The sequence below is a fragment of the Strix uralensis genome, chromosome 3, assembly GCF_047716275.1.
Source record: "Strix uralensis isolate ZFMK-TIS-50842 chromosome 3, bStrUra1, whole genome shotgun sequence".
Taxonomy (NCBI): domain Eukaryota; kingdom Metazoa; phylum Chordata; class Aves; order Strigiformes; family Strigidae; genus Strix; species Strix uralensis.
Window position 1 is genome coordinate 73,367,243 of NC_133974.1, and position 25,727 is coordinate 73,392,969.

The 25,727-nt window shown below is 37.8% G+C and overlaps 1 protein-coding gene across 4 annotated transcripts in view; it reads right to left on the reverse strand.

Moving 5' to 3' along the window:
• Window positions 1-3,837: 3,837 nt before the first annotated feature.
• The window catches only part of PCMT1 (protein-L-isoaspartate (D-aspartate) O-methyltransferase), a 35,627-nt gene continuing 13,737 nt past the window's right edge, over window positions 3,838-25,727 (reverse strand). For 2 of the 4 annotated variants that reach the window (XM_074862873.1, XM_074862876.1), the window contains exons 3-9: window positions 25,601-25,632; window positions 23,757-23,861; window positions 20,295-20,415; window positions 15,615-15,700; window positions 13,884-14,053; window positions 10,747-10,812; window positions 3,838-6,094 (exon numbers count right to left, since the gene is read on the reverse strand). In XM_074862873.1, coding sequence (XP_074718974.1) covers window positions 6,082-6,094; window positions 10,747-10,812; window positions 13,884-14,053; window positions 15,615-15,700; window positions 20,295-20,415; window positions 23,757-23,861; window positions 25,601-25,632 — 593 coding nt within the window. In that variant the 3' untranslated portion in view covers window positions 3,838-6,081. Of the gene's footprint in view, window positions 6,095-10,746; window positions 10,813-13,836; window positions 14,054-15,614; window positions 15,701-20,294; window positions 20,416-23,756; window positions 23,862-25,600; window positions 25,633-25,727 lie in introns of all 4 variants that reach the window. The other 2 variants (XM_074862874.1, XM_074862875.1) reach the window with 2 other exon arrangements.

Consider the following 25,727-nt stretch of genomic DNA (forward strand, 5'->3'; position numbering starts at 1 on the left):
ATTCTTTCAAAGTAACAGGCAATACCTACCTGAATTTTATCCATAATTAGAAGTCAGTTTTCTTCCATAATGCAGGTTGCTTGCTGCCCACTTTTGCAGGGGATCCTAGACTGAACATCCCCACTGTAGTCTTTCCATAGCACTGCAGGATTATAGCAGGGGGAGTTCCAAAAGCACATTTGCAAAACAAAAAGGCTGAAATAGGTCAGTGCGATGCTCCGTTTGCTTTTTAAATCCTAGATAAAGCATAAGAGTTTCAATCCCAAACTCCACAGAGCGAGTCAGCAGCATGAACCAATGGCAACACAAACACGCCACCCCAAAACAAAGAGAGGGCCTTTCTAGTAAGCCCCAACAGAATTCACAGTCATGCATCACTGAGGTCTACACTTGCTGCTTTCATGAGCATCAGGAATTGGGATTTTTCGGTTTCTAATAGCAAAAAGCTAAAGAGTAAAAGCAAAGGAAAAAGCTAGAAAAGATTCAGACACAGCTGGTGGGCATAAAGATCAGTCAGAGGCAATGAACACGTAGTAATTAGTATGAGAGTCCATGAAGCAATCGGCTTGACCTCAGTAACAAAAGGGAACCATGCTGTAAACAGAAAAAAAAAAAAAGGTAGAAATACCTTTACTATGTATTTTTCAACTAATAGTTACTTAAAAGAAGTCAGAAAGTGAAAATGTAAGGCTACAAATACATTTGTAATACAACAGGAACGCTTGCTGAACATTGCACTCTGCGCTGGAGCTCTAAAACACAAGGTCTAGAAGGACTGACTCAGCACACGAAGCCAGCTCAGAAACAAGTTTTTAAAGACACCTGCTAGAATTTTAATTTTTGCATTTGTAAGGCTTCTGGCTGACAGTTACTTATAAATCAATGAAAAATGTACTTTGAGCAGGCTGAGAAACAACAGACAAGGCAAAAAAGTTCAGTGCTGTGAAGGACTGATAGACAGCTTGCAAGGATGTCCTCAGCTGTTCGGCCAACAGAAATGTTTAATCCCATTTTAAGAGGAGAGAGCAAGAAATTTTAACGTAGTTCTTCACAACTACCAGCTTCTAATGCACAAAAGAGACTCATTAAAGATATCTAAATTCCAAACAAATGTCTGAACAACATAGATACAGAGGGAGCAGGAAACTTGAATGGGTGCAGGACTGGAAAGGATTTGAAAGCAGGGACTATGGGAAAAGCATCCCTGAAGGCTAATTCCATGCACAGGAGATGACAATCCTGAGGCTGCCTCTATAGCCAGAGGAGTCAAGCTTCTCCTAGGCAGGTGCTCTGAATCACCCACTTCCCTAACCACAGGCCTTTGAGAGTGTCCTCCTAGTCCATAAGGCACCTGAAATAGAAGTTACTGATTAACCTCAGATGCCCCTTCTCCATTATAGCAAAAAAAAGGATTTGGCAGAACATGGTAAACAAGATACTTAACCTGTTCATAACAAAGACATAAGATGCAAACATATGCCTAAACATGGCTGAGAAAAGGATTTCAGCTTCTCAGTAGCATCAGGGAACATTTTCAAGAGTATCTATCAGGTCAGTTCCTCAGAACCAGATGATGAAAATGGCTGGACTACAAAGAAACATTAAAAGATCAAAGTGAGATCTCTGAGAAACTCTGTCAACAGTCTTTATGAAAATAATCTGTTGTTGTTAAAACAGAGTTTTGTTAAAAAGGCACAGAATTAAAAGTCTCTCAAGTTTTCAAGTTTGGTGTGATAAAGAAAGCAAGTTCTTTCCATTTCTCGTTCCTGAAGCTTTCAAGCAATTTTCAACAGGCAGCTGGATCTCCTCCATACATATTTCAGCAATAACTATGTCCATTCAATTCATAATTTAAAGAAATACGATTTTAGTTCCTGAGCACATTCTGCTGAGCATCTCATTAACACCCTGCCAAGCGTGTGAGAGAACAGTAACAGCCTTTCATAGGAAAACTCAGAATGCATCAGCTGCATTATGAATTTGTGCTGCCTATAAAACTACCACCTGGAACAGAAAGCAGCCCTGTGTGTCAAGGATGAAATGTGGGAGGTAAACAGGTCAGGTAGAAGAAAGTTTATAGTGTGTCCACCTGCACAGGGCCAAGTTTTAGTCCAAGCTGATTTCCTCAAACCTGGCTGAGACACAGAAACCCAAACCTTGCCACCGGGTGCTCAGAGCACACAAGTACATATTGATTACAGTAGAGGCAAAAGGGTTTATACCTTAAGAGTGTCTACGCACTTCCCACTACTGATCTTCCACCTTTCACAATTATAAGTAGATGGACAAAAACTCAAATAGAGCCAAAACCAAACTGTATGAACCCACAAAACCAACTTAAACAACATGCTTGAATCCACCTATTGTATACCACAGAATTTAAACTCTTAATTTACGCTTCTTGATGTGTAAAGTCTGGACGTCCTGAAATACAAAAGACCAATTTCAAACTTCATCTCCTGCATCCCCCAGCACACATGCTGCCTTTTGGGCAGCAGCTCCCCTCTGAGTTTTTGTTTTGTTCTGCACAATGTGCTTGCATGACCTCATCATGCTTTTCTTCTGAGCCAGGAGTGCTGGTCATTCACTTCAGCAGAATACCTCTTCCACATCATTTGGGACAAAGAACAAGGCTTCCATAAAGGTAATTAGCATTACTGATTTTTCTAACTGCATCACAGTATGTTCAAAATCAGCTAAATGGAACCAGAGATACAAATCACAAGCTTGGTTTGCATTACTCATCCTTTGCATCGTGTCAAAATCAAGAAGGAATTGCAATCATATCCTCTTTCTGTGAGCTGCACTTGAATCAACTGCAGCGCATCCTAGGGCACATTAACCAGTAAAAGGAAGAAGACACTGCTGTTTTGTTGTAAGAATGGGTTAACACCCTTCCTAGCAGAAAGTTCAGAGTTTTCCTCTGGGCATTTTAGTTTGCCTCTTTGTGCTGATGGTTAATTCCACAGTCCCTCCACACTCGAAAACCCTACAGCTTGTCAAAAAGCCCTGCAGAGGCAGAGAGAACTGCTGCCAGCTGGACGCTCCAGAGCCTACCACGCAGAGCCCCCCGGCTCCAGGCCTTACCGCCCGTTTCAAACTCACTGACTGCAAAACATTGCAGGAAGCATCCAGGTGGCCTCGATCAGCAGGGCTGGTGCACACCCTCTGTGCACTAGCTTCCCTCCAAAACACAGTCATGTAATTCTCTACGCCCTCAAGTTAGCTGGCTAGTTTGAATGGAAATAGTAAATAAACAAGTAATTCCTGCTGCGTAAACAGAAAGCACCCATAGGGCACACCAAACTGCTCTGCTCTGCAGAGCACTCTCAACTCTCTGTGGGTTTTCAAGATACAGGTATGGGCTCTTGGTTCCTCTGCTCAAACTCTGGAGGTCTCCTACTGCCTGATCCTTGGAAACAACCAGACAAGTTGCTCAGGCTTCGAGGTGACTGTAACAACCCAGTGAAACATCACTGCACCTCTTATAAAAAGATAAAACTTCAATCCTTGCAAGTGGCAGATCATACACTCCTAGCAAGCTGGATTCAACCACGGACATCAGGCAGGATTCATACACCGCGCACACAGCCTGTTCCCTAAAACACACAGATGTGAACTAGAAGAAATTCAAAGCAGCAAACTAAAACTCCACTTACATTCCATATGGTATTACCAGGCTTGGTAACTGCTGCAAAACATTAACTGGAAACAGACACGTAGTTCCGGTCATTTAGTAAAACAGTATTTTTGTACATGCTTGCTTTCTTTTTGGACTTGTGAAGTCCTGTGAAGGTTAAAAAAAAAAAACACCACAAAACCAGACAGACACCTAGATACAGCTTCCTCTCAATTTGTTTTATTTGGCAAAGTAGCAATTCAGACAGTTCACACAGCATTTTTCAAGCTCTTCAAATCTTCTGCATTTCAACTTGTCCTCTTCTCCAAGAAGTTCTTACTTCAGAACCATTGCTCCACCATGGAGGGGTTTTTATTTTTCAATTCCTAAATGCTACTCCTGGATACTCCTTTCTGTCTGAGTACCTTGACTATCACCAACCCCTTCAGTGGAATAGGTGCACTAATCCCAACAGCCTTGGTCCCTGAAGTCTTACACCTCCTGAAGTGGTTCTCCCCCAAAAAGATGTCACCGGGTCTCAGCTTTATCACCTCTTCCAAGTTAGGCTAGCTTATTACACTGTGTCCAGAGACAAGAATTTGGATACAGTTGAGCTCATATCTGTCATTTAACTGATTAAATTAGTGAGGAGATGTAAATAAAGCTGAACTCAAATTGAATGATACAGTGACCAAAAAGGTTGAACATTAGCATGCATCATTTAAGATAGTTCACTTCAACACCAAGAACTAGATTCACAGTTGATTGTGGGTTAGTACAAATTTGTCAGACGCAAGTGGGTTTTTCTGAATTGTATTTTCTAGAACACACGCTATATTAATTCCTTTATAAAATTAATCTTGTGTATGTGCTCCCAGGCTGCAGTCAGATCAGGAGGTGGCACATTAACTTCCAAACATGTACATAAATTGATACATATCTTTTACACAGGAATAGGATGGGGCAGACCTTCAAAAGGAAGGTCATTTAAAATGTTCTTTCATATTTAGAGGCCTTTGAATTTTAACCCTTATGGTTTCAGGGATTAATCCTATCACAAAGTTATTGCTGTTCCACCATAAAAAGTCAAATATATTTTTGCAGTGATCACTGTGGGTTGTTTTTATGCAAGTTATTTTATTCTATAATCCTTTCTACCATAAAAAAGAAAATAATGATAACATGCTGTTTACTTTAATTCCTGGTTGCTCAAATCTGAACAAGATGACTCAGGACATACTTTCCCCCTCTCCGAAAGAAGACAACTTACTGTACTGCTTTGCAATTTGCTGTTGACATTTTACAGTACCAAAACAGAAAAAACTTGGGGCAAAAAGGAGGTTTATAACCTTCCAACTACTCTTCTATATGAAAACTGAACAATTACAGCTCTATCTGTACTTAGGAGTCCAGGATTCATCATTCCTTCTGCATGTATCATGTTTTCTTGCATAGCAATTAATAATTCACTTTCTAAAAAGCCTAAATTTTTCCTGGGTGCCCACAGTTAAAAAATGAGAACATTAATACAGCAAATGGCTTTGCCAAAAGCAACTTTCTTTTAGAACCAAACTGGATTTTTTTTTTTTAAATAAAGAATCTAGCAATCCATATCTCAGTAGTCTACTACGTACTGATCCTAATCTTCCACACAAGCACACAACCCCACTTTTCCTTTCAATTTTATTTGGCAAAGCAGCATTGCATAAACTGTTCAGTGATTGGGACACAGCTTATGTCACATTTACGGAGTTAAATCCATATGTATCATCACATCGGTAGTGAGCTATAAACCAAAAGAGAATTTCAAGACTCCATTAATTAATTTTAGAAGGAAAGGAAAAGCCATGTCTGTTATGTCCAACTTGAACAGCAATGTTTGATAAGAGCGGCCACCCACCTCTGATGTCTTGAAGTTTAAATATATACAAATGCCTGGTTTTAAGGTAATAAAGCAGCTGATTGTATCTACTACATGCTAGTCTATGACACCATGTCAACAGCTTAAAAAGGAAGTTCATCTCCTTTTAGTAGCATCTAGCAGACATCGGAACACAGAAAACCTGGTATTACCTACGTAGTGTCATAAGGTGCACAGAAGCAGTTGTACCAAGGGACACAGGAGCCGAGAGAAGTGAGTGTTCAAGTACCCCCATCAAAATTAGAGTTCACAAGCTATAGGTCTTATCTGCAGTTCTGCAGAAATTCACTTTGAACAGATGAAAGTAAAATAAAGGCATGTTAAATAAAACAGTGCCCACATAAAACTTTCCACCATCTCTTTATCAGATTTGCCTTGAGCATCTAAAAAAATAAAACAAACACCACGCTTTTCCATGCTGATAACAACAGTATAACGAAGTCCAAAACAAGCTGCAATGCTGTTGGTTTTCAAAAAGCTTTTAGAACTGGAGATGAGCAGTCCACTGTAACACTATGTTTGGGTCAAGATGATGTAGCTTTTACAATTCATCCCTGTAGAAAGAAAACACATGCAGTTATGTTTCTTCTCCCCTTGGAAATCATATTTGACAACTTTTGATATTGAATCAGATTACGTTTAAGTGCTCATGCACATCAGCAAAACTCCAGAAATCTCTTCAAGCATTTAAGAAAAAAAAAAAAAAACAAAGGCAAGGCAACAGCAATCCCATATCATCTCATACAATTATCTATCGTGAAATATGGGTCCCTTTTTTAATTTTAATAGATCATTTCCTTTAATGAACATCCCCCGCACCACACAACTAGTTACACAGCTACCTATTGTCCAAACTCTGTTGGCTACATGCTGGCAAGAAACTGAGCCAACTTACCAGACAGTACTGGCAAAAAACATTCTCTATAGCTGCCAAAAAGGCACGTTTAGCTTCAGCTGCAGTCTCTCAAGAAAACCAGGAACAGTCTCACATCAAATGTCATGCAGTTTGTACGACCTATTTTATTTATTTCACAGAGGAGCTCTATCAGCTCCTGAAGGAACTATGCTAAATTGGGACTATGTTACGAAAGGGTGGGAGCAGGGACGGATATGTTTGCATTTAAAAGGAGATTCAGGTAGGAGAAAGGATGCATCAAGAAGTCTCTCTAAATCACTACAAGGAATCTAGAAAGTGCAGGCTTTTGTTCCTGCAGGACATTTAAAACACATTAAAACAGGAAACCCATAGAACCCATATTCCAACAGTGAAATTATCATATTTTAGTAAGTTGTTTAAATATTTCTAAAGCATTAACTTTAATGCAAAATGTCCCATCAAATCTGAAAGCTGTGCACTGTGCTGTTATGAATGTTGGGAAATAGAAGTGTTTGCTCCCCGCCCCCCCCCCCCCCAAGGCACAAGTGATCTATAAACTCACAATAAGTTTGCTGGAATTTTTCTTTTAGTAGGTGCATCAAACATCATTAGCCAAAGCAAACACTGTCTGAATTAAGAACTTCATTAATGTGATTGCTGGCTCAATACACAATAGTATTTCCAGCTATCATGCAAACTAACCCACAAAAATATAGTGCTACATGCACACAAGCAAAAGCTTTAAAGTTAAAAAGGCATTATCCTTCAGGAATCGTATAGCATGGAATGACAGCATGCAAAACATTTTAAAAGCAACTGAAAGGCTGTTGCAACTAGTGCTTAACTGACTAGTTTTCTATCTAATGCAGACGGGATGCAAACCTTGTGATTTGTTAGTGATAAATATTTGCATTCTTTGCACTTTGCACTGCCTTCTATTAGTGAGGTACTAATCATAGAGTTTCAGACTGTTGCAGTAATTACAGAAAGCAGAAAAAAGCAGAAGGGAGGAAGAACACATCTTGACAGGGGTAAAGAAAAATCTGTTTATAGCCAAAGGTTTGGAAGTTCTCCATATTTGCCTATTTCACAGAATGGGTATTTGCTTACTTTAACAGAAAAAAATAAATGAACATCTGATACTCAGATTAAAATGCAGTGTCAGTGAATTTAGGACAAGTACTTCATTCATCCTTAATGCTTCCAGGAGCTGCATCATCAGTTATTATTTACAACTTCAAAAAGCATATGTAATGTCTACTGCTACTGCTGGTTTATACTCTCATGCCCAACTGCTGATGTGATTTTCATCTGCGAGTCCTACCATATACTCTCATAGCTCTGTAAAAGCCTGGCCATTTGCTGTGACAAATAAATCTTAATCCTTTAAAGCCAACCTAGATCCTCAAGAAATTGTAAGCCAAAGAAAAATTCCATATTTCCTCTGAAACTATTAAACATGATAATTTTACCTAGCCACAGACATTGGCAAGGTTTTTACATACTGTTGCTAACACACTTAAGGTATCTGAAGTGTGTGGTTTTCTTTTACAAAATGGCATTTGTACTCAGAATTCAAATAAGTGATGCTAACACGCCAGTGTTTTAGTTGTTGTTATTTTGCATCGCTTTAAGCTATTCCTGACCACATAATGCTCCTGTAAGTTAAGCATATCCTAGATGTCACTTTCAAACTAAAGACTTTCATATTCTGTTTATTAGAACATTTACTGTATTAAGGGCATCAGCTTCCCTCAAGAGATTTTTCTCGTTAATCTAACAACATCATGCCAGCCCAAACTAATCCATGATGTATGTGTTAAAATTACGCAGCTTTTCTACTGTTACAAGAAACTGAGCTTATATGCACACTAGTGGATTATATATATTAGAAAGTTACAGAAAAGTCTTAGATCATCAGGTAGGTAACACTTCTCAGCTTTCAGACTTAAATATATATCGCAAAACAGCAACAATTGATCTGAACTTCAGCTGTATAAATTAGAAGCTGCCAAGCTCTGAAATCTACCAGATCTCAACCACTGGTAAAAAACAGGACAATTGCTGATCCTCCCAGCAGTACAAGATCTATCCTGCTACAAAGCTTAAAAGAAGACTCAAAAGATGACTTCTATTTCCCTGTTAAAATATCCTGTTGTCCTCTAGAACCATGGGAAAGATCTACTAATTAATTTGTATTTTTCTCCCTTTTCCTGGTCACGACTATTTGCTGTGATTCTCACACAACTCATGTAATTTCTCTCCACCTTCATATATGCACTCTTTCCAATATGCTAACTAGCTCCTGCTTAGTAAGCAATACATATATTTAGGTTTTAAGTCATCACAACAGTCCTTCTCAGGTCCTTTGAATTCTAGAAAGAGAATCACTCACCTAATATTGTCAATCAAGGCATCAAATCAACTTTATAAGCTCAAGTTAAAGCAAATTTCAGAAGTCATTAGCTCAAAATTACTATTCTAAAAATAAATTTAAGGAAGTTTGAAAAATTTTGGCTTACTAGTAGGGAAAACACATAGAGGAATATTCCACACTTCCGTTAGGATTATCCAACAACAATCTAAGAAACGTTCTCAGAAGAATCTAATAGGTAGCATTTCAGGTAAATGTCAGAGTTCATTATGGGGGAGGGAAATCACAAATCTTATCAACAATAAGAAATAACAGAAGTTTGTGATACACATAAGTCATGAAGTTTTGCAATCTGTCTCTATCTCTTTGGTGGAAGATGTTTAAATTAAATATTTGAACAAGCATTTATAAATTTATCTGAGATCTATAACTCACTCTTTTTGATCCACTTCAATTTTCTTGTGATTAGGCAGCATTTGACTTTCCCTTTTTGATACATCATTCATCTATGAAAAATATGCTGTCATTACTGATACTGCATTTCTAATTCATATTAGGCTGCACTCTGAACTTCAGTATCTACTCAGTTTTTCAGCATCTGATTATTTCTCCCTTTGTAATTTTAAAAGTAACTAGACACAACATCTGGACTTGTAGCATTTTAATCTGGAAAAGTGCTGTTATAAAGTATTCATTATTTGCTATGATCAATGATCAAATTCAGAGAGTAGGTCAAAACGAAAAAGAAAAGGAATTTTCTCTGCCACCTATTATATCAGTTACACCACATGCATTTTTGCATAATAATACATTTTAAATTTAACCTAAAATATTTTGTGCAGAGATTCTTTTTGCTAATGTAAAATAAAAACTTCAACCATAGTCATTACCCTGCAGAGCCTAAGGAATTCTGGGCAAACAATTCCTGCTAATTTCAATTGAAACTAGACAACCAGCTCGTCAGGAGCATTTGAAAACACTAAATAAGAGTTTCTAAGCAGAAATATATTAAAATATTTCCTAATAAATATGCTTTCCAAAAGGGTGCTTAATCATGTTGTTTGTACAGATAAGTGGGATACAGTAACAGCCCCGGTCTAGTCACTGCAGTTTTTGCTCAGAAAGGCTATACTGTCATTGTAATTTTTAATCAGCAAATATAATTTTAGCATCACACTTATAAATAATTTGTACTAATGCAATATTTTAAGTTTAAAAAACAGCTGCCTCTTTGGAAATAAAATACAAGACTGCAACAGAGACCCATTTCTAAGCGCTCCTTATACTGTTTATTTCTCTTTGTATCAGAAACAGTGTGGCCAGCAGGACTAGGGAAGTGATTGTTCCCCTGTACTTGGCACTGGTGAGGCTGAATCTTGAATACTGTGTTCAGGTTTGGGCCCCTCACTACAAGACAGACATTGAGGTGCTGGAGCAACAGTTCAAAGAAGGGCAGCGAAGCTGGTGAAGGGTCTGAGCACAAGTCTTAGGAGGAGCAGCTGAGGGAACTGAGGTTGTTTAGTCTAGAGAAGAGACTGAGGGGAGACCTTATCACTCTCTACAACTTCCTGAAAGGCGCTTGTAGTGAGGTGGGTGATGGTCTCTTCTCCCAAGTAACAAGCAATAGAACAAGAGGAAATGGCCTCAAGTTGCACCAGGGGAGGTTTAGATTGGGTATTAGGAAAAATTTCTTCACTGAAAGGGTTGTCAAGCACTGAAACAGGCTGCCCAGGGAAGTGGCTGAATCACCATCCCTGGAGGTATTTAGGAGTCCTGTAGATGTGGTGCTTGGGGACATGGTTTAGTGGTGGACTTGGCAGTGCTAGGTTAATGGTTGGACTCAATGATCTTAAAGGTCTTTTCCAACCAAAGCAATTCTATGATTCTTTAAATTGTCTCTCCATAGAAAAGTGAACTCGCACAGAGAAGTAAGACCAGAGAGATCCTCATTTACACAAGAATTGCCAATAAGGTAGCAAATAAGCTGTGTTCTCCACTGTGTAGCACAAGAGGTCTTCTCCCTACTTACCAGTAAGAAAAAAAAAATTAATAATTGGGAAGTTTTATGTGAAAGGATAAACATCCTTACCAGCATAATCACCTAAGTGGGCACCTACTGCTGGATCTCTGGTACACTAATTTTGTACCAGAGATAGGGTTCCTGTGTATATGCTACTTCCAAATGTCCCATGGAGTCACATTTGAGAAGACTACCACTAATATTTGGAGCTTAAAAATACTACTGCAGCTGAATCCAAACTAGAAAATCATGAACTAAATTTGAAGAAATCCAATAATACTCACAAAATAAGATTCTTTATTTAGCACAACATCAATTGATTAAAATCCAAGGAGTCTCTTCCTTCCAGCTAGTCCAGATTTTCTTTTGCTAGAAGTTCCAGTTTTACATAGTGAAGAATGATGCAAAACATCTGAAGGCAGGTTTGACCTCAGACACCACTTAGAGATCCAAGTCACTGTTGTGCTGCTTTGCAAAGAGCACCTTGCAGCCCTAGTAAGGAACTGTACTAACTTCTCCAACATATGAAGGGCTAAGCAAAAATTCAGGGGGCTTCTTTCTTGCCAACTGGGAGGTCTGCTAGCCTAGAAAAATGCTGCTGACCTATCGATTGTATTTTGTGAAGGGACACCAATTCTTAACATGATGAAACAGTTACCCACATTAGGAATGAAATTGCATTACATAATGTAAACTAAGAATGACAAGCTAAACACATAGGACTCTTGAGCTACTCTAAAATAAAGATGATTGTTGAATGAGTTTTACATTTACAATAACTAGAATCTCTCGTACACTACTGCTCTTTACTACAGAAAGACTTAAAGATGCTCTTTCAGAGGAGTCTCTAACTGATCTCTGCTCATAGGTCTTCCACAATTTAAGAAAGATAAATTGAAATCTAGTAAGTGCATAAGAAATACCTCTTTCATCTTTGATGCTAGCACAGATAACAAATGCTGATTTATAGTTAGGAGCTTCCTTAGCAGCAGCTGGCTGACCATACACTTTGGACTCACCAATAAGGAAAAACAACAAAAAAAAGACAGATGTGACCTCCTGTAGGGTCAGCAGTGCACCGGCAGTTATCTTTGAGAAGGGAATGGGAATTTTCTTCAGATCACAAAAAGGACAATTAAAAGAAAAAACAAACATTACAAGAAGTGGACTTCTGAGATTTTCTTTAACAGAGATTCCCAAGTCTGAACCAAATTTAAATGTACAGAGCAAGAAACAGCTTCTATGCCCCTGTAGTGATCAAGTTAACCCTTCAGGCTAAGCACTTACCTTTTCTGTTAACACCAATGTATATTCTTTACACTTAAATTAAAAGTAAATAAAATCAAGAAGTATTTCAGAAAAGAACAGAAACTGGTAAGAAAATCTGGGGAAAAGAACCCCACAATACTCATGACCGAAGAAGGCCCAAAGACAATCTATTAGTTCTTCCCAAGCTAGCAGAGAAAACAGAGTACAAAACTGCACAGGAAAGATGTAAAGACCTTAGAATTCTAGTCCTTCATACACTATACCATCTTCACTAGCAGCAAAGGATAACTACCATCATTCCAGAAACCCTCTTTATAAATATTGTTTATTGAACACACATCGCTGCTACAAAAAACCCACAATTGCTACTATAAACCGATTATGTGGAACGCAGAAAAATCTGTAACATCTCTCTGGAAAAAGGAACTTAAGAAGAATACTTCTCTTCACTAGAGTAAGCAAAGCATGGACTCCAAACTTGAATAATGTCCACCACATTTGTCAGAGGAGGAAACCAACCACAAAGCAAGACTTCCCAAGTCTTACAAGAGGCAGGAAACCCCTGAGTACCACGCTAAGGAAATACTGGCAATATTCAAAGACAGAGTAATAATTTGCATAACAAATACAAAACATCTGAATAGCGAGCACGCTTCACAAGCTTTGAACTAAGCAGTGACTCATTAAAGTTCTTGTAAGAGTAATCTGTACGTGGTGGCTATATAGTAATCCCAGAAACACTGAAATGAGGTTTCAGGAAGCAGCAGTAACGCAAACTGCTTTATTTGTACTTTTTATGGACATCTTGATAGCTTAAACTCTGAGTATTCATGTACCCAAATCACAAGCTATATTCCAGAATATCAAGGGAAAAAAAACCCAAAATCTAAATTTAAGAGTTAAAGCTCAAAAGTTTTTTCACAACTAATACATGTCTATGCACTTCATTAACGCAGATAATACATTCACAAGCATTTTCTGCCAGGAAGCAAAACAGGACTGCTGCTTTGTTCATTCGCATACTAATGCCTAGCATGGTTTAAGCTGACAGCTGTGTTATGTCTATGTTACTGGCCATTCAATTCAGCAAATTGGAAGGTTTACTACCTCTAGAAAGGCCTTCAGAGTTTGCTGTGCTGGCAAACACAAATATGTCCCCATCACAGACAGATGACAGACTTCTAGTAACATGCCTGAGAAAATTTTCTGAATGCTACATTTATAGTTTAGGGAAGAAGGGATTACCTTCTCCACTTTCTGCTATTTGGAGCAGAGGGAAAAGTGCTCGCAAGATTATCTATATTTTCCACAAAGGATTTTACAAAGATTTTTCTTCATTTGTGACATTTCAGAAAAATAAAAAATGAACACCCAGTTACCACTAACTTACAGGACGTAGCAATATTTATTCTTAGTATTTTACACTCTACCCTAATTACTGGCAACCTAGTGATAAAAAGTTCATTAGAAGGGAAGTTTAAATTTAGAAAATACTGTGTTCAAAACAACAAATAAAAAACTTCAACAGACCAAAAACTTCAACAGACCAAAGACAAAACATGTCCAAAAGAGACAAAGTGCAACCCATGCAATATTTTTCTTCTGCTTTTAAATTAACTCAGACTTAGCATAACCTCCTTTTGGTGATGTAGTAATGCAGACTGAGTCACTTTTCATGGTATGGAGGAGCAGAAAGCAGTGACAGCAGCAAAGGCAGGCCTTGCAGTCTATCTGCTTAAAATTCACACCCTTTCACCTTGCATGTGTGTGGAAGAAGTAAGTGGAACAGAAAATCACTTCCACCTGGACCACTGCTTCTCTTTATCTGTTAAAGGCACATATATCACTCCCATCAGAGGCTTCATTTTGACACTGCCATCTTCTAGCTTGTCATACTGTTCGAGCATCTGGTTTCCCCCTGCAGGACCAACTGGTAATATCAATCTTCCGCCAGGTTTTAACTGATCTATAAGCTAGAACACAACACAGAGATTAGAATGTAACCAGCCACTTCAGAGAAGCTGGATCCAAAGTTTGTTACATTAGATTAATAGCTTTGCCATAATTTATCCATCTACTATTATGCAGCAGATAACTATTTCAATTAGGAAAAATAAAAAACGCACTGGAAATGAGAGTATCACAACAACATGGTACAACAACTGGTATTACAGAAACATTCACAATCATTTAATATAATTCCAGAAGAAGGTAAAATAGTAATTGGATTAAATGGGTTGGTTGCAGTTTTAGTTTCTACACAAGAGGGGAAAAAAATATGTAAATCACAAATTATTTTTACAGTAGATTCAATCTTTTTAAGCTTCCAGTTTTAACCGTTTGATACTTACTGTGCATTAGTACAGGCCTGTTGTCTAACATTTTTCAGGTAACTGATCTCCCCTTAAGCCCTCAGAATAAAATTTGAGACTTGTGCATTTTTTTAATTTATCTTCCTGGAATAATTTTAAGTTGTCTACAATACACTCACTACCCAACAGCTCCTCTTTCATTCTGTGAATGGAACTGTATTTTATGAAACTAGTCTAAAATATATGAGTATGACTAAGACAAGTGACAAGTAACAGAATATGCGAGAGACATGCTGGGATTTTTTTTGTTTTCATAATTAAAGGAGGCAGCTAATCACAGTAGTCTCAAGGAAAATTCAGTACTTTCCAGACACCATGAAAAAAATCTTAATCCCTGTTACTAACAAAAGTTATAATTAAGAACTGTTTCATTCACTAATAAGATTTAAATTACCTTTTGTCATCTGTCAACACTTTGCTGGGAACACTCCTGCACACGCACACCCCAAAATAAAACAAAAAAACCCCCAACAGCCAATGTCTGGAAATGTCTAACCTGCCTATAGCACCTCAAACCTCGAGTCCTTCACTACCCCTCATTAAAATTCAGATGTAGAAACCTAACTGGTATCTAGCATATCAAAATCATGTTGTATGTTCCCATTCACCTGATGAAAGGATGAGAAAAAAAAAATCTTATCTGCAAGAATGGACTTCCTGTATGCAGACTCTAAAGTCCCTAGTTACTCTTCAGCTTCTCTAGTAAGAACTGCGCTGTATCCACTCTTAAAGCTACGAACGCATGCATTGTCTGTATTTCCAGCTGAGCACGCTACGTTTCCAGCAGGCTCAATGCCTTGGAACCTGGGAAACAAATACTCATATTCTGTAATTCAATGTTTGGTAAAACCAAATTAATTTATTAAAGAACATGCTCCAGTTCATTGTTGTAATAGAGGGTTGTGCTTTACTGTGTAAAGAGTATATGTTTATTTAGGAGAGATAGGAGAGAGGAGAGTTATTAGAACACACAGCTTTTGCAAACCAACAGGAAACCCATTTATAACAGAAACAAAAAACCCACATCATACAGTAATACCACACTGCCCACTGATACTCCCAGCAGTGCAAGTCTATCAAGTATTTTACATATATATGTATGTAAACTGTTCTTTACAGCTAAGAGATTACTGAATCACACACATAAAACATAAAAGCTTACTGCTTGGGGCACAACTGGTGCTGCAGCTCCTACATGAATCGCATCATAGGGAGCTTCTTCTGCATATCCCATTCTTCCATCTCCCACTGCAAGAAAACACTTTTTTTTTTTAACATTTTCAAAAGGAGTGGAGAAAATAGCTGATCTGCCATATCTATAGGTAGATAAAAAGCTATGCTCAGGTTTCAACTTAAAATTCTGCTGAGCAGTAATAACATGAGGAAGTCAGTTTAAAAATACTAACACAATTGTAAAATAGATGCAACAACACACCCTCATACATACATACACACACTTACAAAAGATATGAAATACTACTGAAGCACCTGAAATTAGAAAGCATGGATTTATAATGGAAGTTCTTGGAGACACACAGCCCACCCAGAAAAGATACTGCTATTTCAATGCAGGTAACTTCTCCCCTCATTTAACCTCTTAGTACATACACTTTGCTTTGCCTTGCCTTCACGCACGCCATTCCTAAATGTAATGCAAATCATAAGTCTAAAGCATTAAATCTCAGAAGCACGTACCAGAAGACTCCAAAAGTGAGGAAAAGACAAAGCAAGTATTCACATGGACTACACACCTGTAACTGCACTTCCTGTTGGAATGGAAGTCCACACCTACATTCATACATTAATGCAGTACCACACTAATCCCCTCGCACCACCCTTTGGCAGCAGATGGGTCTCACTATCCTTCCTGCAGACAATTGCTGGACTAACAGGATAGCCAGGTCAGACCTATGGCTAAAGCTTCATGTGGCTGCTTGGAAGATGTTAGGAATAATTAAGTTATTCAGAGGGCTACCAGTGCAGCTTCAGCTTTGGTAGAGAACTCATGGAAAAGCAGCCTAACACAGATGTCTCATACCATTCTGGTTACGCCGGATGAAAGGAGAACAGATTGGGGGTTTTAAGCCACTGAAATGTAGCAAACTAAACTAGACCCCGAGTTAAGTTTTGAAAGAAGATGCTGTGAATGTGGCATCCACAGTATTTACAGGAAACCAACGGAAAATTCAGAGCAAATTTGGCAAGCTCTCTCTGGAGTTACTTCGGAACAGAAGTAGTAAGTGAGGCTAAACCATCCATAAGTTCATACTCTGAGTGCAGAAGTCCCAGTAATCGATCAAGGAAGGAGACTAACAGACATAGTCCTCTGCTCAGCATAAGTAATTGTTAGGGGTTTCCTGTCTTCAGACTGAGCTTTGACTTCTGTGCAATCACTATTATCACAGGCTAATTAAAAGGCTGAATGAGTCTAAAGAAGTTCTAAGCCCCTGCTAGAGGCTGCAAGTTTGTCAACTTTTTGCCTTTCAACAACTCACAAGGCAGGACAAATACATGGTGGCCACAGCAGGTTTCATTTTGATCTCAGTGATCGGGAGGGCCACCTGAACAGTAACAACACCTTGAAGTATCTAGGAGTGTACAGGAAGATCTGGACAGCTCCTTGAAACAATTAGAACTGGGGAGTTTGTCATCTTTCATATTAGGGCCTGAAACAAGACCATGCAAGGACCTTCTACACCCAAAGCTTAAGGGCTGTAAGAGAGCACATTTTCTCAGTAGCTGAGAAGCCCCTTAAAGCTCAGTGACTTACTTTCTCATATCATCAATTCTGAGCAGCACAAGCTCCAACCAAGGGCCACAGGCAGAAGCTGCCAAACAAGAACTACCAATGCTTCAAGAGAACTCATGCCTATCAATCACCAATTCCACTAAGTCAGCTTTTATTACTGTTGCCAGTAATGAAAGTTCCAGTATTTCCAGGGCTTAATCTCTCTGACTCTCCCAAAATGAGTTCTGCTGGAACAACCACCTCACTGCATTCAAGTAAATCATTTATATTTGCTTCTATCTTAGCAGCACTGTATACCTCCTCTAAAGAGGAAGTAGTGATGTGTTACTGTATCAAGCTGCTGTTCCATCAGAGAAGGCAACAGAGAACAAGTTCTTTAACTCATACAGCAGATACTGCTTTGAATGATGCGAGTTACACAAGGAAACAGACCATCTTTCCCTAAGATGCAGCAGTAGGTGTTAGAAACAGCGATCTCCAGTACTGCTGTCAAAAGAAAAGATTGCTAAGTTGAAAAAACAACTGTGAAAGAAACTGCTAAGTTGTCTTCTGAAGAAGGCATGTATCCTGAGACTTAAATGCACCTTACGCACTGTCCAGAGAAGTCTGAATGCAACTTCTGCACATCTTATCACTTCACTGACAGTGGTGAAAAGGACCCAAAACACCTAAACCCTTTGCTCTTAGAATGAATAGTCCAAACCAAAGCTACCATCTTCAGAATCAGCACACACCCACCAAAAAACCCATCATGCTCCTTTATATGCATCAAGCACAGCATGGCTCTTTCCTTTTAACATCCACAAAAATTCTCCTGGTTACAGCAGTCGGGTATATATCCGCCCACAACAGGAACACACTTTTAGATATCCAGAAGATTTAAAAAAAAAAAAAAAGTTAAGTTGGCATTCATATATTCAATGTGATACAAATGATTATATTATTCAATGTCCAAGGAGAAATGGCAGTCCAAATTTTGAGCTTGTGTTTACATCCTGAATAACACCACCTATCCTACCCAGATTTCCAGTTACATGCAGCCTGTTCATGAAGTAATCACGATGGTGGGTGGCAGGTGGTGACGAGGGGGGAAGTAGTGTCAGGACTTTCTGACATAAAACGGTTTTTGAACCTAGACTTGATCGCCTGATCAGGGTGCTCAAGCTGCAGACCCGTTTCACATAGTTGTAGCATGAGCACAGAAACAGAAGAAAACTGTGGTTAGAATACCCTCATCCCCTCTGGCTATGTCTGCATCAGCAAATAGTGCAGTACAATAGAAGCAGATCTGTACAGCAAAACAGTTTTTGCTGAGAACCTGATGTCTATGCAACATACGCATCTCAGAATGATCGCTCTGGTCTCATTCTAGTCTTATTGGCTTAATATCTGTTAACATATCAAACATATTTGGTTGCTTTTCAGAGCACATAATCCAGTCTATTTTCATCCAAAAGGCATCAAAGTTTGTGCTCTCCAGGACTACTCTCATGTGAGCCGAAGTGTGGTAAGTGGAAGCAGTTGAGAGATTCACCTCAAAGGCACCCTCCTGATTTTAAGAAAAAACAAAACAAAAAACAAACTACACCCAAAAAAAAGCAAAAAACCACACAAACTAGTATAGACATACCCTACGTATACCTATTCCCAAGTTCTCAGTGCAGTTCTATTACTGAGACACCCCAAAATAATGCTGATGCCATTACTGCATTTCAGAAGCATATCTGAGGTGTGACAAAGCAATGAAGAATATTTGAATCATACTTATGAAAAGCCAGCAACTGACTTAACTAGTCTTAATTCATACAGCTCCCATCACCAATCAACCCTGGGTTTTCGTCTGTTTGTTGGGGAGGAGAGTGTTTGGTTTTTTTGGTGGTTGTTGTTTGGTTTTAAAAAACAGCTCTGCCTGGATTCTAGCTTCACATCAAAGAGCTCCCAGGAATACAGCACAGTTGAAACACTCTTCTTCACCTAATTCACAGAAGTGCTACTCATCCATCTGTACTTGTTTTGAATGTACCTCACAACAAAACTATTCAGAAGTCTCTTAGTCACCCTGCTACATAGTCAAACATAATATAGATGATGATGTTTACTTAGAATTCTAGAATCCCAAGGCCACCAGAGTTTGTTTCAGGTATAACCAGAAGCATAAATCCAAATTGCTCTTGTACAGCAACAATGGAAGTTATCCCCCCACTCCTCCTCTCCAGTCCCAACAGTCTCAGTATAACTTCTTTTCCAAGAAGGTTTAAGGCTTAAGTGTTCTCAGTGAGGGACACTCCATTTTATACACATGTACAAATACATGTGTTGATTGGCTTGAAAAAGATTTAGAAAAGTCCCTCATTTACAAAAACAGACCAAGAATCAAAATGGTAATTAAGGTAAGAGCCAAACATCACATAATAATAATTTTTCCAAGTGCTCTTGTAAGAAAAAAAAAAAAAAAGGATCTTTTTAGTCAAAAAAGTATTATTTAAAACAATTCACTGTCCTTGTATAATTTTCGCATTCTTTCCTCTCAGTAACTCTGATTGAATTAAAGTAGTTTGGTGTCAATTAATTACTTCCCTAACATACAAATACTGTTAATTTTAAAAACAAGTGAAAAACTTCAGCAATGCATACTGCCAATCTAGTACTTTTCCCACTTGACTCTGAGTGCAGCTTTCTCAATTACTATAACAGAAGTATGAAGGCTTTGTTAAAATGCTCAAATTTAGATGACAGTACATTTATTCAAGGAAAGTTGTAAATTCAAACCCAATTTTGAATAGCAAATTTAACATGACAGACCTTCAGCATGTAAAGTATTTACACCGGAACACACTTCCCTGTTAAGCTTCTCTAACAGAATGATTACATACTCTTTAAGATTACCAGAAGTCATTTTCTCAAAACTGTGTGATGATGATAGCTTTCAAAGGCCTAAAGACGACTTGGATTTTTAAATTTTCATTTCACTCTTCTTTCTTTGGTCTAACTTCTTAAATTAGAAATTTTAATCACATCCAATTCCAGTCATTTTCAACCAGCTGCTAGAAAGAATATCAGTTTAATTAGTAAGTATATCAGTCTGATGCTCACCAATCAGTTTCACTCTTCCTGAAGACAGCAATGTGGGATCATCTTTTTTGACATTATTTATTGAGTCATCTACTAGTTCTTTGATATGATCAATTCCTACAACTTGTCCTTTGGGACCAACCTGGAATAAAAATATACAGTTGAATAATTTCTGCTAGTTTTGATTTATTTATAGAATGAGTATTTCGATCTCCTGAGCCCACTTCTTTAAAATAAAAACAAAGACAGTGAAATGGTAGTATATTTTCCCAGTGTTATTAAAACTGCTGCTTGGAATGACACATCCTGACTGCTAAAAGCAACTGGTAATTAAAGTTTGTCAGTACAGTCTTATAAATGCTTGTTACAGTCATCTTTTTGATATGTGATTCAGTTAAGTTATACTATTAATGGAGATTTCTTCTCTGAATTTTTAGAAGTGAAATTTGATCATGAGTGTTTGCATTACCTGCAATAGAAAGTAACAACTTCAAGGACAAAGACTAGAACTAATCTCCTTTCATGTTGAATAAAGATTTACTTAAAGAATAAAGTTCTTTAGAGAAGATCTTACTTCAAGGAAAATAGCAAGTCACGCATTTTAGTCTAAGTTATGTCAAGAGCCTTATTCTTTCTGAACCAAATGCAGCAATTAACAGTCAGGGACAAACTATCTTCCACCTACCCTTGCATTCATGAACCTACTTTCAGATTTACAGCTCTCTTCCACAGGAAGAGTGGAACTTTTGAGAGCTCATAACTCACAAAAGGTCACAAAAGATGTGTGCATTCTGAGGGCAAAAGAGGCCTACTAACAAAAACTTCTCCATTACAGTTATTTATTCTGGAGTTGTGTCTTTATTCCAGAAAAATTATTCCAGTTTTGGAGAGAGGAGAAAAAGAAATCTTAAAATCTGACCATTTTTAACAGGATCCAGCTCAAAGAACACAATGGCAGAGTATGTCCTAGCAGCCCATGGTGTCACACAACTTTGTCTTTGGACACATTTGAATGCATTGGTTATGCCTCTATAGCTTATCTTTTAATGTTGCTAAGGCATGGAAAATTAATAACTGGTTATCAATATCATGGGGATTATTTTCTGGTTTATTACGGGCAAGGCCTATGTTAAAAGCATCAGAAGAGCAGTGTTACCTCTTCTTTTCCAAGTGGAAGACCACCAGCCTAGCCTTTGAAACAGAGCAAGACACATGGCAAGTCTTCACTATGACAACCAGAGGTTGCCATTTGGAGGAATGCCTGGCAGTCAGTCGTACCAGAAGCTCGCAAAAGATCCAGTGTAGTCACAGAAATTAAAATTTAGAAAAATGGTCATAGCATGAAATAGCCTGATATAAAGTAAGAGAACCTCCTGCTGCATGTCACCATCCGTTACACTATTTCTGAGTCCTCATTTACCTTGGAACTTTGAAATGTGTACAATTGAGACAATAGAAAAATGGCATAATTTTGGGGATCTCCATGGTCTGTTTGGAATAAAAATATACCCCACTTTTCATAATTCTAGTACTTACAGGATGAAAACTACAATTTAACTTGCCAGAAACCTTTAAAAGCAAATAAACTTAAGTTTGCATGCTATGTAAATAAGCTTATCACAGAAGTTCAACATGAAAACCCAAACAAAAATCTTAAAGATGTTTTACTAGTTTAAGTGAACATAAAGCTTTCCCAGAAGTACCACAAATGAGATCATCATCATAGAAGTTGTCATGACATCAATGTGCACTCAGGTACCTGTGCCACAAAGGCAAGCTATTCATTCTAGATCTCAAGTACACTGAGAAGCAACATCCACATGATTCAGTAAGCACATCCCCAATTAGATTTTGATAGCAGAACACTTTACCATCATTCCCTGTAATATACTTCTTTCAAGCTTTGGTTACTGTTAGAAAGAACTTCACAGGGAAAAGAGCAGTACATACTGTCTTAACTACATTCATTCAAGTGGATGAAGCAAGATCCATATTGCACAGTAGCAAAGCTATCAAACAGGACAAAAGCATTTATCCAGTGTTTCATAAAACACATGTCTGTAAGGCATTCCACAGCATACCACCAAGGAGGATTCAGAAGAGGAACATGACATTCATATGGCAATAAGATGACAGCAGGATTAACCTCAGCAAAATTGGAAAGAGATTTCCTTTTTGTGGTAATTCTGACTCCTCTGCAGATGTTTTCAGCTTTTCTGATATAGCTGCTTTAAAAGAAAAAACTGCACAACCACAACTTACGTCTTAACAAAAATGGCTATTCCTCTATGCATTCATAAGTTTTTAGTGAGAAATACACATAACTGACAAAAGTTTTAACACTCATAGGATTGGAGTTCCCATGCACACTAGCACTTGATTATTGACTATAAAGTCAGACCAAAAATAATAGGTAGAAAGTTGAATAAGTGACATTTAAGATTTCCTCTAAACTGCAATTTGGTTAACTTATTTCAACTACTATTTTTTTTAAATTTTGCAGCTAGCACTTAAAAAACCTAAATACTTTTGCTAATGCATTGCCCAGTCCTAAACATTCTTGTCTAATTCTTAACACAGGAAACCAGAAGTGATCACAGACTCAACAGATCAGTGCTTGAAAACAGAAAACTAAGTAGCAAAAAAACCCATATGAGATTTTATCATATGCATAACCATATTCCAAACTGACTTCTCAGAAAGACAAAAAAAAAAAAGCTACTTAGTTGGCAGTTTAATGAAGGTCCCTGCTAGTTAAGCAATGATTAAGTCCTGGAATGGAAAAGGAAGAACTGATTATATTCCTCTACTTAAATTAGTCTAACAGTACTGTAGTTACAGCCATCATAAACCAAATACTTTCATCTTTTTTTCCTGATGTAAGATAGGGCAGAACCACGGAGAATTCCCTACATACAGGCTGAACAACCCAGAGATTAAGTTACTTGGAGAAGATGTAAGAAGAATATAAATTAATATCTAAGTTCAATTAAATAGATTCCTATACTGATGCGCACACACTATAGTAACAAGAAGAAAAAAGAAGTTTAATTCAGAGATAATTTACACATATACAATATATTTTCCTGTGGAAATAGGACTCTCTTAGGTCTCAGTAAGCTCTCAGCACAGCAGTAAGACATGACAATTGATCACAATGAGAACATTCATAGCTACACAAGATAACACAAAAATTGGGTTGGCCAAGACAAACATCTCCTTCCTTCAAGCTATAAAGTAACCACTCCAATGTAATCAAGGAAAAGACCTTCCCCTTCTAGGCAGTTTCTTCCCCATCACACAATTTATTGGACCCTTTAACTCAACCATCTAGTATTGGCTAAGATAAGAAATGAGTACTAATCACAGCCAGTATGATACATCAGTCCACTGTACAAAAGATGCTTTTTTCCCCCTTTAATTCAGAGTTATGCTGCAGTTCAAGCAGTTCTGACGGTCAAGTGGTTAAACTAAATATCTCACCATTCGTGAAAAGCATGCTGTAAGGATTCCACTTCCAGATCCTACATCAAGTGCTTTGGCTCCTTCATGTAACTGATCAGACAGAAGTTCAAGAGCATATGCGTGCTAGGAGAGGATGACAAACAGAAAATTTCAAAATATTTTAAGTGTCTATTTTACCCAATATATGTTCATTTCTTCAGTGATTTTGGGTAATGCACTGATGATTCATATAAGAAATTTCAGAATTATTTTCTATTACAAAAAAAGTGGGGGGGGGGGGGGGGAGTTAACTACATGATACAGTCTTTGGTATTTAATTGACTTCAACAAATTGTGTGTGTGTATATATATACGTTTTTTAGTATATATAGATATAAACTTATCTGACCATTCAAGCTTCTAGCACACACTCAGATTATATATAATTATCGGAAGTGACACCATAAATCAATTTAATCATCTTCAGGTCTGGTAGCTCTTACTGTTCCAGCAGTATATGGCCCATAAAGAATTTAGCTTATCATTACGCTATATATATATTGAAATAAGCTGGGACAGAGGCTAGCTAGGAAGAAGGCAGCTCTGGAACAACAAGGAAAACAGCTATTAAAACTACCCCTTGTATTACCTGCACATTTGCTGAATCAAAGAGTAGGAAAAAGAAGTTGTCTTTTTAAAGGGCAGATAGCCAGGCTCATCTATGAAATGCAGTAGTCTACAGACATACTTCATGAGTTTTGCTTTCCTACATGGTGGATCACTACACCAACTAGGCTTAGACTGCACACTAAAAAAATAATTCTTTAATGTTTCAGAGATAGCCATTACCACAATCTTATGGTTTAATCCATCACACCCAGAAAACAGAAATAGTTAGAACATTTATTGTTAACATTTGCTTAGAGGATATATTTCCTTTTTGCTCTAACACTTCACAAACTACTAGTGCTAAGCATATGATAATTCAAAGATAATGACTTAGGTGAGTTAAAATTATGAAAACATAATTCTTATTTTCTCCCTTAGCCACAGTACTACTTCATCTCTTTCCTTGAACAAAATCATTACATTTCTATAGAAAATTCCTGGGGTTTTTTATATTGATATCTAAGTAAATTCTAACCCAACTAGGTAGTTTTTAGACAAGAGAAGCAGACTTTTACTATGTTTTCACACTTTCCAAACACTGCAAGGACAAAAGTTATGTTTCTATTCATCCTTCATCTCAAATAAAGAAACACAGAAAAATTATGTCCGTGCTAGATCTATATACTGAAATCCCCTCTTAATGCTCAGTCATGGATGCCCTACTCTCAAACCACTTGGCAAAAAACCTGCATCTCAGTACAATGTTGGGGGTTTTTTTCCTGCCCAAAGAATTAAAGGCATTACAGCAATACCACACCATAGAAATCACTGTTATCAACTCCTGAATTCTTATATTTAAGTTACAGAGTCAGAGTAATTTAGGTTGGAAAAGATCTCTGGAAATCCTATGGTCCAATCCTCTTTCAACATGGGCTCAATTTAAATTAGGCTGCTGAGAGCCCTGTCCAGTCAGCTTCTTTGAATATCCGAGAACAGAATTTCCACAATCTGCAAAGCCTGTTCCAGTGCTTAACTACCCTCAATGGGACATTTTTTTCAGCCTAGAAACTAATCAGAATTTCCCACATTGCATTTTTGTCCACTGCCCCTCATCCTATCACTGTGCATCTCCATCTTCTCTGTGCCCTCCCACTAGACAGTTCACAACAGCATCACTGCATCAACTGTTCATTAAATTTGCTAGGATTTTTATTTCAAAAGCATTTGGATGTTTATAAAGTCACCTATACTAATCACATAAGTTTAAAGCTTACCATATGGGGAGCACTGATTGTTGCTTGGAAACCTGTAAAAGAAGAGAACGGAAGAACATGTTGATCAGACGATCTTACGATCTTTATTACCTTGGCTGTAAAATGCAATACCTTAATTGTCACTCTC